This window comes from Xenopus laevis, chromosome 2S, assembly GCF_017654675.1.
Source record: "Xenopus laevis strain J_2021 chromosome 2S, Xenopus_laevis_v10.1, whole genome shotgun sequence".
NCBI lineage: Eukaryota > Metazoa > Chordata > Amphibia > Anura > Pipidae > Xenopus > Xenopus laevis.
This window is the reverse complement of record NC_054374.1, coordinates 133,337,608-133,354,568: the sequence shown is the minus strand read 5'-3', so window position 1 is coordinate 133,354,568 and position 16,961 is coordinate 133,337,608. Positions and strand designations below refer to the sequence as shown.

Here is a 16,961-nt window from a genome sequence, read left to right as displayed (position 1 = left end):
CAGACCCCAAACCCTCAGAATAGACAGGAAAAGCAACAAGGGTATATATTTACATATAAGGAAGACAGACAAAGAAATAAGACAAATAGATAGACAGATAGATAATAGATAGATATTGCACACATGAATGACAAGCAAACTGCAGTTTTAAAATATAAAACTAGTATAGCTAGTTTTACCAGCCTAGTGACTAAATATTAACCCTGGTGTCAATGTTATTAATAAGGAACGGATATAACAGACATATGAAGACTGGCATTATTTTCAGAAAAAGTTGAATCTATTATTTATCTATAAGAAACTAAAGGAAACTAATCTCGAATAGGAATAAATGTCTGCTCCAATCAAAGGTTTCTCTGAATCATAAAGTCTCTGTGCTGCTTGTTCCACTGCATTATGAAGAATATTACAGTCATTTCTTGTCAATAATAAAACCACCGGCTTGTTTTGTTATCACTCCAGTGTCATCATTAAATAACTCTATACTAAAAGTTCAGGATGATTTCCAACAGATGCTTACACAAGATCTTTCTTACTGTCTAGGGATCATACAAGTCTTTAAATTTAATATTATCAGCACAAAAGCAAGAGGTTAAGCAACTTAAGTGACTAAACCGACAGATCAATTTTCAGAAACTAGATTTACCCATACATCAGTATTCTACTGTTCTAGAAGCCGAGCCGTAATCCTTAAAGGTAAAATAGATCTCTAATCATAATTTATCATTGTTAGAACTATATAATTAAATTATGAAGATCAGTGCTGGATCAAAAATAGATGATCAGCAGCATGAGCCACACACCATTTAGTGAAAAAAGTGTTGTTTTATTTCACTCATGCATCCGATTCCCAAATTTTCGATCCTCACTGGGACCTTTATGAAGCAATAATGCCAGATTTACATTTTTTGTATCATACATATAACACACCGTCTCTTTATTTCCTGCCACAATTTTATAGAGTCCCCTAAATTCCCCTATAATTATATACAGTAGTAATTGTGGGTTGTGGATAAAATACTAATGATGCGACTGTTTATGTGTGTAGTGTAAGTGTACATGTGTATGCTCTATGTTTATACAATAACTGGAAATACATATACTGTATTAGATTTAGCAAAAGATCAAATAATAAATGTAAAGTCCATGATTCCTATCCATTCCATCTTTGTCGAATTTAAATCTAATTGATCAATTTTACCCATTATTAATCAAATAATTAGGCCATTTCGATCACAGTGGTTATTTATCATTATCCATAGCCGTCAGGGATTAGACACCCCCTCAAAAGTTTGACTGCTCAGAGAATTCTTGTTATCAGGAAATATGTGGTTTTGGAGGGTTATTATAATTCTCTGGATCATTTTTACAAGCCAAACATTCATCATGTTGGCTGATATTTGGAAATGTTTCCTGCTCCGGTTTTGAGTACTTGTGAATATCTGTAACGTTTTCATATGATAATTCTATAAGTACAAGTTCAACTTCAGTTGATTTGTTGCTCATCAGTACAGTATATATAGTTATAATACTGTTTTGATTGTTTTGATCATTTTTGGCATGTCAGATTTACATAATTTAGGCAAACCTGTATTTAGGCATTACATTTACTTTATAGTGTGCGGCATAGAGAAATAACACCTCCATTGAAAACCTCAGAAAATATAGAGCATAGACAAATGTGTGGCTTCTGGATATTGTATCCTGTACCTGCATTTCTTTTATATTAATGGGCTTATTTTTATCATGATTACTGTAATTATAGGACTCCAGGCCATGTCCTAAAGAACAGTAAGGCGATTTAAGGGGCCTTTGAATTATGTTCCAGGCACAAGTGCAAGGCCACTAAGGGTCACAAAATCGTACCCCTTAGTCCTCCTACATACTTGTACTTATGCTCCTACAACACTTGTATGATGGCACTACTGCTCTCTGCACCTCTTCCTAATTAAAAATCTGTAGAAGAAGCTCTATAATGTATGATATAGAAGAAAGCTAGTGATTTGGGACTGAAAGTAATGTCTGAATGTAGTTTATATGCAGAATAATAAAGTTAAGCCATGATGTGATTTTCTACAAAGAGCTCTGAACTGAATTGGTGGGGTATTTTGGTTGGGGTGCAAGGCAAAAAAATGATAGATGGGTTTTACCATTGGGAATTAAAAATAAGCTTGCTTGATACTGTATACATTTAATGGAAATGCTTTAGGAAACTCCCTAATGGAAAGAATTTGGGAGATATTAAGCCCTAGATTTAAAAGTAGAGCTCACCATTAAATGGATCATATATGCCTGGGAGGAAAGCGTAATCTTCTCCATTTATAAATCCTTAATGCACGATACATGAGAATAAGTTCATAAATAGTAACTGAGACAGGTAAATGGCAAAGTACAAAGAGGATCAACTCAGTTTAAAAGATGTGACAGAAGAGTTAAGCTGTGAGGAAAGAATTTCCACATAACATGTTTTTTATTTTATATTATACTATATTTATATTATACTATTTGTGCTCTTGGTCTCCTGTTATGATCTCATAACTAAAGAACAACTTTAGGATGGTGTTATAGTCCTTGAAGGCCTCATTTACAAACTGTATTAGACACAAAATTTTTGTGAATAATGGGCTGCTAGACCACATTTGGGCACGATTCCACTGGCATTTTTCAGTCTGGGTGCCATGGTTCTAAAAACACTTTTTGCTCCTTAGAATAAAACCATCTTTCTGCTAATTTGAATTGATGCCCTTATGTATTTTGGTAAAATTTGCTGGAGATTAAGATAAATTTTATGACTCTACAGAAAAAAAGTGAACTGGATCCTACTAGAATTTACAAAGGGTCCTGTTTGATAAAACCAGCCTTAGTTTTTTGGGGGATAATAAATTACATTATACCATATAATCCATCAGATTACTTTTGCAGCCTGGTCATTAATTGCCAGAAGATGGAGATTACAAACCAACTGATCGCAGAAATTTCCTCAAATGGCAAGTATGAATTAATGGCAATAAGGCTCAACAATATAGGGAATAAAACAACTTTACAATGGCCTCCCTGGGTAGAATGGCACAAGGGGACACATATAAAGATAGATGGAATACCTTCCCATTATATATTATCCACTATTGTTTGGCATTTTATATATTATTTTGCTCTGTATGCACAGTTTTATAGAAGTTAAATGTGTCTTTATATGCTACATGATTTTTGGTGGTTGCCCCTTCCTTTCCTTTCTTTTTCTCTTTTGCTGATCTTTTTTACTCTGTGGTATTTTCTTTAGCGTTTTTTGTTGCTGTTTTATTTTATGTGATTTCAGAAACGCCCTATATACACATATTCTATTATCCATAAAGCTCTGAATTATGGAAAGGATGTCTCCCATAGGCTCATTTTATCTAAATAAGTAATAATAAAACAGTATCTTGCACTTGATCCAAGATATAATTAATTATTATTGGAAGCAAAACTAGCCTATTGGGTTTAATTAATGTTTACACAATCTTCTAGTAGATTACAGGTTTGAATATCCAAATTACAGAAAGATCCGTTATCTGGAAAACCCCAGGTCCTGAGCATTCAGGATTATAGGTCCCATACCTGTATTATCATAATAATTGTTTTTTTCTTTAGGATTATACTTTTTTTAGACAGATATATGTAACGCTGATCCAGACTTGTTCTTTGATAAGATTTTTATTTGCATTTTTTAGATCTGTTATATAAATATTATTTGGAACAATTTGCTTGCCAAAGTGAACCCACATCAGGGATGGAAAAATCCTGGAACTACATACATAAATCATGGTGATGATACAGATCGTGTGCTGCCAGATGCTGTTGCGGATGAAATATAAGCAGAGGAGACACTGTAATATTTCCATTACCCTTATGTGTGTCCCTCGTTTAAATGCTACAAACCACACTTCCCACTGACTTCTACAGCATCTTAGCAGGTTTTAGGCATGGAGTTTAAGCTCCAGGGGCCAATCAAATCTGTTGAAGACCAACATCTTCTAAACAGTAGGTCTCCAGATGGACTACACTGTCCTAGAAGTAGAAGTTGTAGATAAACGCTATTTCTGCAGTGAAAAATGATGAACCAGATTGGTGGTGATCTCGATTAACTGTATTGGAAGCTGTACTAAAAAACTCCAAACATTACAATAAGTTTGTTGCAATAAGACATCGCATGACATAAATGGGATGGACTTTTTAGTACAGGATTGTGTATTCTGCGGATAGGAAATCTTGCTGAGCTTCGACTTTGTGGGAGTTATATTGCAAATGCTTTCGAATTCTGCTGCTGGGAATATTTGATTCACGGAAACATAATGTTGTGTTTATTGGTGTTTAATTGAATTTGGCATAATATTGGCCATTTCGCTTATTCAACAGAATCAATAAACATCCTGTGGACTATTAGACTTCTTAAAGATTTTTGTGTCATTTTTAAGATGACAAAGGTTCCAATCATTTGAGGTTAATATAACACAACTAATAATAAGAGATCATTTGGGTGCTCTTCTGTATTTCCTCTGAATACAAACCAGCCATCACAACTGCCTACCTCTCGGCCAATTACATGCTTGTTCTTATGTCTTGAATCCAGACTCAACCACCATAAAACATCCGACCTCCCTTTCCTCCAATCTACAACATGACACATAGCCAATAATTAACAGCTGCTATCAACTGATATACTCATATATTCCAGAGGCACAATGAGTATTAATTGGATTCTAAATTTGGAATTGAACACATCAAACATTTAGGTTTTGACATAAAACTGCTATATTTAGCAAATAAATGTATAACTCCTCAAAACAAGTTTTTAGGTACAGATGCATAAATGAGCCTTAGATCCAAATTTCTCACATCGGACAGCATAAGTAATTAAATGGAAAGCATCAATCTCTACAAACAGTGACTACTACCCATAAATACCATTAAGTTGGTGAAAGAACGCGCAATAAGACAGACGAGCTGAGCGAGTTTTCAACTAAATTGGCAATACATCATTTCATTTTGGAACCAAAATGATTTTTCAAGACTAAAACCTGTTCAGAATATTAATTTGTCAGGTGAAAGTGTGGTTGGTATTGGCAGACAACTGCATTGGTCTGTGTGTGTGTGGACCCTCTATGATCCAGCCATCAAATCAAGGACTGGCTTAATAAATCTGTGCCAAGTGTAACCACAGATATGCCTCCACATCATTTAGGCCAAGTATCTACGATCATTGGATCTAAGGACACTACAGGTTTACCTTTGTCCAATGTTCCATACACATACCAAGCTTGTGTATTCTTTGGTTTGTTGAACAGCAATAATATTGGTATGTGTCTTGTGAATCTGACAACAACAAATAAACAATTATTTTCTTTCTTTCTTTCTTTCTTTCTTTCTTTCTTTCTTTCTTTCTTTCTTTCTTTCTTTCTTCTCATATGCTAGAATTTTAATATTACACTACCTTCTACTGAGCAATATTTCTGACATACATTTTAAAGTGTATGACCATCTAGGTACAAAGTAAAATAACTGGACTCTAGAAAGCCTCAGAATAAATTTACTGGCATCATACATCTGATTCATAGATGTTGGAACCAGGGGGGAATAGGGGCCATGGCCCCCCAGAATTTTCCTCCTCTAGGTTTGGAAAGTTTTTTGTTTTTTTTTACAATTTTTTTTGCAATTTTTTTTTTTTGTGTGTGCATTTGTGTGAGCCCCGGAAGAGGAGACAGTGGCGGGCAGGCTGGTGGTGTTGCTACGGGGGACACACTTGCACCCAGGCCCGCTTAACCCCTTCCCCTGCGGCCTACCTGAAATTGCACTAAAAGCCCCGCCTGCCACAGAGTCCGAAAGAGGACACAGTAGTCGTGCTGGCATTGTCACTACAGGGGAGCATGGGGGAGAAGTTGCACCTGGGCCCATTCACCCCTTCACCTGTGGCCTAACTGAGATTGTGCCATAGCCCTGCCTGTCACAGAGCCCGGAACAGGAGACAATGGCGGGCTGGCAGCGTACCTTCAGGGGGGCATGGGGGAGAAGTGGCACCAAGGCCCTGCTCCCCCCTTCCCCCGTGGGAAGACAGAGATTGCATTACAGCATGAAAAAGCCAGCACGTCTAAATCTGTGCCCGACTGGGATTCTACCTCTCCACCAGGCACCCTTGTGAATCATCCTAGGTGAGGGTGAGTAGCTGATCATCATTGCCAATTTGTCAATGTCCTCTCTATTTGTCTCTTCTCCGACTATAGGCAGTGTGGGGGTATTTATACATGGAATTGCGCCTTTGCCATCTTGCTATGGGTTCTGGGGGTATTTATACATGGAATTGCACTGTGCCATCCTACTATGAATTCTGGGGGCATTTATACATGGTATTGCGCCTGTGCCATCCTACTATGAATTCTGGGGGTAGTTATACATGGAATTGTGCTGTGCCATCCTGCCATGAATTCTGGGGGTATTTATACATGAAATTGCGCCAGTGCCATCCTATTATGAATTCTGGGGGCATTTATACATGGAATTGTGCCTGTGCCATCCTACTATGAATCCTGGGGGTATTTAAACATGGAATTGCCACCGTGCTATCTTGATATAAGTTCTGGGGGTACCATTCTGCTATGAATTCTGGGGGTATTTATAAATTAAGTTGCCATTCCGCTATGATTTCTAGGGGTATTTATACAAGGAATTCTACTGTGACATCCTGCTTTCTGGGTGGGGGGTATACAGAAAATACAGGGTTAAAGATCTTAGTATAAAGTTAATCCAGAAAATGGTCCAATTGCATCTTGGAGTCAGGAAGAAATTTTTTGAACCAAATTGGAGAAGCTTTAGAAGGTTAGACAGGTTTTACTTAGGCCAAAAGGCTAGACGTGTCTTTTTTTAACCTAAATTACTATGTTTATATATAATTCTTATGCTGATGCAGTGAGATTGGAGAATGTGTTCAACAGTCCCATTACAATATAGCATTGCTGTCTAACTAGCATAAAAGGGATCCATGTAGTGAGAGATATTTAAATTTTCCACATTACTAATGCAGTCACTGCATGGCTTTCCCTACTACAGGTTACACAATGCTCCAGGCCTACAGCTCCTCATACCTTGCATTTTGGCAATAAAGGAGGTGCTAGAACTTATAGGCTTGGAGTGCCTGTGCTCACTGATTCTTACTATATAATGCATTCTTGTGCTTATACCCACTTTGTTTTACTGTTTATTTTGCTTGGCCTACCAGTATTCTCTATATCTTACTGCTTGTGGTGCCATTGTCCATTGCTGTCTATGTATTTATTTGGTGTGCCAGTGCCCTCTGCTTCTTACTATATAATGTTCTTTATATTACTTGTGGTGCCTTCTCTATATTATGTCCTTGGGAGATCAGTACCTACTGCTACTTTGTGTGTCTTTTGAGTATCTCACAGTCTCTGCATGTAATGTACTTTAAGTTACAGAATCCTTTTCCCCATGATGTGCTTCTAGTGCCGCATTCACAGCTCTCTGTTAAAATTATACATGTGGTGTTAATACCCCCTTCCTGCAGTGCAAGACGTTAAGCAGATTTTGCCCCCCAATGCTATGGTTTGATTTTCCTGAAAATTTAGTGAAACCACACGGGAAAGTAAGTGGAGTCAAGTTAAGTGGATTTTATTGTCATTATACAGTAAATACAATACATAGTAGAAATGAAATGATGTTCCTCCAAGTGCTACTACCCGGGGTCCGGAGAGGCCGCTGCTGCTACTACTTTTGGAGTCCAAAGGGAACGGCCAAAAGGGGGCGTTGCCAGATTTTCGCGGTGGCGCACTATGCGCGCCACCTGTTTACTTCTTCTTGGGCCCCCCTGCCATAACCATCTTCTGCTGCCTATGAAGTCTGATTAGTAGTTCCCAAACACAACGCCTTTGGTAAACACAATACAAAACAAACATATCTTGGAACTGGCAACCTCAGAGGACAAGGCAGACAAAGCCAAACAAAATTTTAGACACAAAGGCAATAAACAGCCACTGATTAGTATCTGGATTTGCAACAAATATAACACCCTGAACAGAACCTATTACTTGAACTATAACAATACGCTGTAAACATCAAAGGATTGCATATATAACAATAGTTTGCTTTTTTTATATACATAATTAAAGAAGAATAAATCCCAACCCAAACGTAAAAATTCAACTAATAAAAAATTCAACTACATAGAATGAATGGCGTTAGGGAATCTGTGTTTGTAGATAACATACTAGAAGACTCTTGTTATGGATATTATTAATGGAGACAGGGGCATAGATATACAGTATACAATCAAAGAGGCATGGTATATGTGTCACTAGAAACTCTTACTACCATAAAACCACAATACTGCATAGAAAAAAAGGCAAATGTACGTGCCTGCAACTACCCTCAACTTGTCAGCAGAAAGCGTGAATAGTACAGGTGAGAAGGGGTTATAGATAGTCTGTGGTATTGTCTCCATATTTACATCATACAGTTAGGGGCAGATTCACTAAGGGTCGAATTTCGAAGTTAAAAATACTTCGAAATTCGACCCTCGAATTGAAATCCTTCGACTTCGAATATCGAAGTCGAAGGATTTAGCGCTAAACGTTCGATCGAACGATCAAAGGATTTTTCGTTCGATCGAACGATTAAATCCTTCGAATCGAACGATTCGAAGGATTTTAATCAAACGATCGAATGAATATCCTTCGATCAAGAAAAGTTTAGCAAGCCTATGGGGACCTTCCCCATAGGCTAACATTGACTTCGGTAGGTTTTATCTGCCGAAGTAGGGGGTCGAAGTTTTTTTTAAAGGGAAAGTACTTCGACTATCGAATGGTCGAATAGTCGAACGATTTTTACTTCGAATCGTTCGATTTCGTTCGAATTCGAACGAATTTAACCAATTCGATGGTCGAAGTACCCAAAAAATACTTCGAAATTCGAATTTTTTTCATTCGAATCCTTCACTCGAAGTTAGTGAATCTGCCCCTAAGTGATGGGCAAATCTGTCCTGTTTCGCTGCACTGAAAAATTAGCGAAACGGTGAATAAATTGCGAAAGTCAATGGGCGCCACAAGTTTATGAGCTCAACAATTTTGACGTGCAACAATTTTTTTTTGTTGCAGCTAAATTATCGCTGCCAAATTTCTGTCACAGTTTTGCAAATGTACAGTATTCACGGACGCAAAAGGCGGAGATTCACGGCAAATCCATGCTTGCCTAATTTATTTGCCCATCACTAGATACAATAAATACACATGGGAGCTGTAGTATCACAAGGCAAAGTAATTCTCCATAGATTCTAATTTAGTCATATTGTATCCACAGTACATACTTATTAACAACTGAACATTTATTGAAATGCCTTAAAGCGATACCAACACGTTCCTATAAAAATCATGGGAACTTGTCAGTATCAAGTAGGGAGGGGGGGAAGGGAGAGAGAAGCAAACTGAGCATGCTCAAGCCCTAGCCCTGGAGGTTTATGCTGAAAACAGGAAGTCTGATACAGAAGCCCATGTGGACACAATAGAAGGAAAGAAATGCTGTGTTTCTTTTGACAGAGGACTCAGAGCAGCATTACTTTGAGGGTTTACTGATGTATTTACATAGACCTTTCTGATAAAGTGTACTTAGTTTTAACCTTTCCTTCTCCTTTAAGATAAAAGAATGTGCTTACACACGATCCAGAGGAGCGGGTGTTGGAGGATGCCGGCCTCTGGGCGCCCTGAAGATAAATTCAGCCCTGATACTATTCCTCCCTCTCCCCACTCTAATCCCATAATTTGGAAGTAACTAATATTACGGAACATAAAAGCAACAACTCTAACATGCTCATTTGGTGCAAATACAAATAAATCAAAGCAGTCCACAAAAAAAAAAGTCTCTGTTATAGTGCCCGTGGTCTTAATCCGATTGCAATGATTATTACCATCAAGCCTCCATTTTGGAAAAGGAAACATTCACCAATGTTATTGAGGTTCTATAACTAATCATCGACTCCTTGCCTGTTCATATTTTCAATCTGCAAACATATACTGAAGCTACAGAGATAAACACATCTACATCAGGGTCACAGTTTTGCCAAGCATGCAATTCAATCACACGTTAAACATGGAAGGAGGCCTGAGAAGATGCTGAAAACTACAAAACAAAATGCCCTATGTGCCAGGGGGAGTCACACACATCTAAAGGCAAATAACTGACAGTTGAGAATCCTGGTGCTTACATTCTAATCTTTAAAAGCAAAATCTTTAAAAGCAAAATGCTTTAAAAGCATTGTAAATAAATATGTATGATACATTATATCTTGTTTTTTCAACTTATTGTCTGACATAATTTATAGAATTAAATACAGAAGAATTAAATCCAAAGAGTTGATACTTTCATGGCCTCGCCATTGCTATAGCTAATATTAGGGATGCACCGAATCCACTTTTTTGGATTCGGCCGAACCCCCGAATCCTTTGTGAAAGATTCGGCCGAATACCGAACCGAATCCAAACCCTAATTTGCATATGCAAATTAGGGGTGGTAAGGGGAAAACATTTTTTACTTCCTTGTTTTCTGACAAGAAGTCATGCAATTTCCCTCCCGCCCCTAATTTGCATATGCAAATTAGGATTCGGTTCGGCTGGTGCAGAAGGATTAGGCCGAATCCGAATCGTGCTGAAAAAGGCCGAATCCCGAACCGAATCCTGGATTCGGTGCATCCCTAGCTAATATGCCAGCTAAACTCTTCTAATTAATAGTGGGGCACTAGAAACAATGTTCTGCCACTGCAGGTTCACATATACAGCCCTGGCTATTGCCAAAAGACTTGTAACTATGTTTTTGGACTGTGTTAAGACATACACGTACCTAATACTTTGACTAAGAGCATATAATTGTTATTATTAGCATTGGAAAGCATTTAGTCACACAATGTGATAAGAACAGGCAGTATGGTAGCCGTGAAGCTCCTATGTATTTATAGAAGGGTACAGAACATTATGGGACCTCTTATCCAGAATGCTCGGGACCTGGGGTTTTCCAGATAACGGATGTTTCCGTAATTTTGGTCTTCATGCCTTAAGTCTACTAGAAATGCATTTAAACATTAAATAAACCCAATAGGCTGGTTTTGCTTCCAATAAGGATTAATTATATCTTAGTTGGGATCAAGTACAAGGTACTGTTTTATTATTACTGAGATAAAGGAAATCATTTCTAAAAATCTGGATTATTTGGATAAAATGGGAGTATATGGGAGACATTCCGTAATTCGGAGCTTTCAGGATATCGGGTTTCCGGATAAGGGATCCTATACCTGTATACTAAAGACAGAGATAGGGATTATAACAGAGCTGGTTTTAAGAAAGAGCAGAGAAGGAATTATAACTGGGGCCTAGGGCTGAAATTACAGAGGCTGCAGGGGGGCCCAGGCAGTATAGTGGGTCCCATGAAGCCCTAATTAATGAACAATTTCAATATATATTGCTAAAAACCTCTGGATATGTTGAGGGCTCTAAAATTAATTTGCTATGGGCCCAGTAACATCTAGTTATGCCACTGCTGGGGCCCCTAGAATCCTGAGTGTTTGGGCTGCAAAAAGAAACAACCAATATACAGTAGAACCCCCATTTTAAAGTTTTTGAAATAAATGGTGTAAAATCCAGAAAAATGTAAAATCAGGGAAATGTATTATGCATAATATATAGGTGGGACCACAAAACAACAATGTAAAATGAGGTGGGTGTAAAATTGAGGTTTCACTATAATTCTATTCTTTATATTTTAGTACATACATCAGGAATACCCAAAATTACACAGAAATTCTCTAAATGCAATACATGCACAAAATGCAAAATATGTACCAGAAATGAAAAAAGTTAGTCCTTTAGTTTAGTCCCCTCCTGCCGATCCTAATTCAGTCTCTCAACTGTGGAATGCTTCATATAGGAAAAAAGGTGGATCAGCGCCTTTGGCAACGGAGTCGAACTCACCAGAAACAAAAAGAAGGGAGGAAAAAAAGAATCTACATATAGTATAGTATTTTCGGAAATATTCGTTCCACACCAGGTGCTTGTATACAAAATTTCTATTTTGTTATATTTGTTCCCCTTTTTCCAAAATTTCTCTATTTTAATCCTCCATTTCGGGGGCTGTGCTTTTACTTCTCAACATGCATGTGTATCTTCCACCAACAAATGGTTAAAGTGCCTACTTACAAGACTTTTTATTTTTTCAACCACGTATAATAGTGTTTTCCTTTCCCTTTGGGACAAACTTCTGTACCTTCCACCAAAAAATGGCTAAAATGCCTACTTACAAGACCTTGATGTATGACTCGCATGTAGTATTATTTTACGACCCTTTCTTCTTTTCTCAGTTCCTCCAATCACTCCCACATGGAATAGAGACGTATATTGTGTAATACGTTTTAATAAATATTTAAAAACTTACATAAAAATTTTGCACTCACATTTTAATCGAGTTTCACAAACATTTCGATAAAATCAGCTGTCCTTAACAGGTTGCCCAGGTCTTTCCGGGGTAGGAATAAAAGAGCCGGCTTTTCCTATCCCTCGTGGTTGCGTTCCTGCTGGTCAGAGTCCTGTCCCCTACTGCCTGACGCGTTTCGCTGGTCCAATCAGCTTCCTCAGAGGCATGGGGATATCCGTCGCATGATTTCCTTAAAAAGCCGTTCCTCGGCTAGTTGCCATGGTTACCGCTGTATTTCCTACCGCTATGCGTTCCAAATGCGGTCCAAACCTCTCTCCGATGTTTCTTCGTGGTTCGTTTCCATGTCGAAGTTTTCTGGGCAACCGCTGTTTGCATATACAATCTCTAATATCACTTCCAATCGTCTACACAGTACTTTCTCATTCTTACTTTTATCTAAAGATACATCCTATCTGTATAGCTAGTTCTCTAACCATCCTAACTTTTTCTTTTTAAGCGAAATGGAGGATTAAAATAGAGGAAATTTTGGAAAAAGGGGAACAAATATAACAAAATAGAAATTTTGTATACAAAAACCTGGTGTGGAACTAATATTTCCGAAAATACTATACTATATGTCGATTCTTTTTTTCCTCCCTTCTTTTTGTTTCTGGTGAGTTCGACTCCGTTGCCAAAGGCGCTGATCCACCTTTTTTCCTATATCAGGAATACCCACATGGTCAGAATGGCCTACAAGAGTATGAAGATATCCTGGTGGACTCACAGTGCCCCATTCTTATTTACTATATATAATTGTTAACTATTATATACTAGATATAATTATTTACCATTACTATATATAATTATTAACTATTATATACTAGATATAATTATTTACCATTACTATATATAATTATTAACTATTATATACTAGATATAATTATTTACCATTACTATACTGTATATAATTATTAACCATTACTATATAGAATTATTTACTATTATATACTATATAGAATTATTTACCATTACTATATATAATTATTTACTATTATATACTATATATATAATTATTTACCATTACTATATATAATTATTTACTATTATATACTATATATAATTATTTACCATATACTATATATAATTGCTGAGAAATTGGGACCAAAGTGTCAGTTTCTCTGGTGGGCCCTAGAAGACCCAGTCTGATACTGAATGGCCAAGCAGCTTCCCTCACGTTGTTGTTGGACTACACCTCAACTGCCAACTCCAGCTAAAGGCACAGGTAAATTCTAACAAATCCAAACCTTAACCCCATTGCTATTGCTTTGCAGCACTGAACAAGCAGGAAACAAAGAAGGCGAATACAGAAGGAATGCAAGAGAGACAGGTCTATGTATGTGTTACAGCCAAAGCTTTCCCCCTGCATGTCAACCAACCAAATCACAAGCGACAAGAAAGGTATCAAACCCCAAGCTGAAGTCATTTTCCTGTATAAGAGCTTTTGTTCTACAGTCACTTCAAATGTAGATATTGGAGCATCACAGCGCTGAGAGCAATAAACTGCTTGTTTTTAATTTTCCATTATCTTTCATCACATCCACACAGAGGCTTCATAGCACAGGCTTCACCTAGGCCTATAGCCATGTGCCCAGTGTAGTGCCAGGACAATGTGAGTGCATGACACAACATTAGGGTCAGGCCACACTGGGTGTTTTGGGGAGAATTGGTTGCCTGGCGACTAATCGCTTCGTTTTTGCAGCGACCAATCTCCCCAAATGCCTTCCCTCACTTTGTGCTGGCTAAAATGAAAAAGTGCCGGCGCTAATCACACGCGGCGATTCGGGCGACTTCGGAAAATGAATTGCTGCATTTGATTAGCGCCGGCGTTTTTTCATTTTAGCCGGCGCAGAGTGAGGGAAGGTGTTTGGGGAGATTGGTCGCCGCAAAAACGATTAGTCGCCAGGCGACCAAATATCCCCAAAACGCCCAATGTGGCCTGACCCTTACAGTGTGAGTGGGGCCTCTTCTGGTTACAGGAAAAGACCCCAGGGCAAGTGTTTAATGCCTGAGCCCTGGGAACAAGATTGCCCTGCAGTCCTGCCCACACATCATGGTGTATCCTGGGCTCACTGAGGCCCCACATGGCTACAATGTAGATCTCTGGGATTCAGGTGAAAAGAGATGCTAGATCCCCCAGTGTACACAATATTCCGGCATTATGGATTCCTGGACACACCCAGGTCACATCCCAGTAACAATTGAGCAGCATCACTGTCAGTTCCTACTCACAGTCAAATGTAGCAGCTGAGCAGCTGGAGGGTCCCCCCCTGATGTACTTTATTGCTCACATGATAAACTCCAGCAGACAGAGCCTTTACCTCAGGTGACACAGCAGCTCTCCCCTCACCCCACTCCCCGCGGCAGGACTCAAAGGCCCGGCTCTTACCTGCTCTGGCCCCTGGAAGCAGATCCTGCACTGCGGGCTTCTCATGCCACTGTCAATGCTGCTCCCCAGGGACACAGCGTCCAGCGCAGCCCCGATCCGCCCGTCCTTCTCCTCCAGCCCCAAACTGCGGGGTCTGGGCTCGGCCCCATAATATTCCTCGTCGTCGTCTCGGGAGGAGCAGTCGCCAAAGGGCGGCCATCCGCAGCCACCGACCCCGAGTCCACGCATGGCCTGGCCCGGCTCCGGCTCGCTTCTCCCGGATCGGGTTAATACCAGAACCTTCAGTTCATTGAAGAACATGCGGAGCCGGTACTTAAACATCATTCACCGGCAGGTGGCCCCGGGGCCCTATGGCTACCGCTGCTGCTGCTGAGTGTGACGGGTCCCAGGAGGAAAGGCATGGATTCTGCTCCGAGTGGCCCTCTGCTGCTCAGCTCGCCGGTGCCAGGGAGGGGGTCGCACTGCATGGGGTCAGCTCAGAACAATAACCCTGGCAAGTTGGACGCGGGGGGATCCAGGCCAGAAATGCACCAGGTAACAAACAGGGCCAATGGGCTGTAGCCCAAGAGCAAGTGCACAGTGTTATATAAAGGGTCGGACTGGGAGAAAGCGGCCAATGGCATTAGAGCTCACATGCCCAGACACCAGCACAGGGGCCCCTGTAAACTGACAGCTGGAGGACCCCACTCACTGCCCCCCTGAATGACAATGAATTGCCCCGGACATCCTTCCACGGGGCTCAAGCCTCCAACAATATATCCAGCTTTAAAGGTACAAAACAGCCACAAACGACGTGTAGACCAATCAGCGAGATGGGACCAAATCTGCTGCCCTGGAGGATCGCTCCGAGCTGTACAGATGTTGTGTATAATCCAGCGGGATGGGACCTATATATAAGCCCTTCTCTCCAGCCTTGCGATCCTTCCGCCCGCCCTCCCCTTCTCTTGCTCCGCTCTCTCCCTCCGATGCAACGCGCGGGGATCCTCTATTGTCTCAGCAGCTTCCCCAGCCTCCTGCTGCCTCTCCCCATCCACTGAGCCCGACACTGGGAGCCGCATCACAAGCACCTGCCTCCTCCTCCTCCTCCTGCTGCTGCTACTGATGCCACACGGGCAGACTCCTCTCTGCAAAGCAACAACACAGCGCCGAGCAATGGCAGTTACACTGGGAGATGAGCTGCACTCCACATACACTCATACAATACACTCACATACACTCACACACACTGACACACACTCATACAATACACACACTGACACACACTCACTCATACAATACACACACTGACACACACTCATACAATACACACACTCACATACAATACACACACATGACATTATTGCATTACATATATATTACACATACAGTGCAATAGAAGGTCAGCTCTTTTGTACAGGGGAAGCCTCAGCCTCATTGTGACATGCAGTATACATGTGTGTGCATGGAGCATGTTATATATGTATATATGTATATAGACACTCACACACACACACATACAGTACATACAGTAACAGTTCCTTACCATTCATTGGCTGTGGTGTGTAAGTGCTACAGGGTCACACACACACAGAGAGCAGCTAATGAGGCTCCTCCATAGAGAGACAGTGTGTTTGTATTGCACTGGGCACAGGAGGGAAGGGGAGTCTTTGCACTAAGGGCTGGATGGATAAATATGGCTACTGCTTCCGGTGTGGTGGTATATTAAATAAAACATTTCGTGTAGAGAGAGAGAGAGAGAGAGTGTTTGTGCTGCTGAGGTGCAATGCCTGGTGGAGGTGGTGGTGGTGCTGAGCAACTGCAGCCGCACAGAGGGGTATCAGGGGGGCCTGACTAGAGATGTCGCGAACTGTTCGCCGGCGAACTTGTTCGCGCGAACATCGGGTGTTCGCGCTCGCCGGAAGTTCGCGAACGTCGCGCGACGTTCGCCATTTTGGGTTCGCCATTGTTGGCGCTTTTTTTTGCCCTCTCACCCCAGACCAGCAGGTACATGGCAGCCAATCAGGAAGCTCTCCCCTGGACCACTCCCCTTCCCTATAAAAACCGAAGCCCTGCAGCGTTTTTTCACTCTGCCTGTGTG

The 16,961-nt window shown here is 40.3% G+C and overlaps 1 protein-coding gene across 2 annotated transcripts in view; it reads right to left on the bottom strand.

The window, feature by feature from the left end:
• marchf9.S (membrane associated ring-CH-type finger 9 S homeolog) overlaps window positions 1–16,563 on the bottom strand; it is a 113,798-nt gene extending 97,235 nt beyond the window's left edge. Inside the window, exons 1-2 of one of the 2 annotated variants that reach the window (XM_041584437.1) lie at window positions 16,407–16,563; window positions 14,885–16,008 (exon numbers count right to left, since the gene is read on the bottom strand). In XM_041584437.1, the coding sequence (XP_041440371.1) occupies window positions 14,885–15,208 (324 nt within the window). In that variant the 5' untranslated portion in view covers window positions 15,209–16,008; window positions 16,407–16,563. Of the gene's footprint in view, window positions 1–14,884; window positions 16,137–16,406 lie in introns of those variants that run through there. The other variant, XM_018250097.2, reaches the window with a different exon arrangement.
• Window positions 16,564–16,961: the final 398 nt, after the last annotated feature.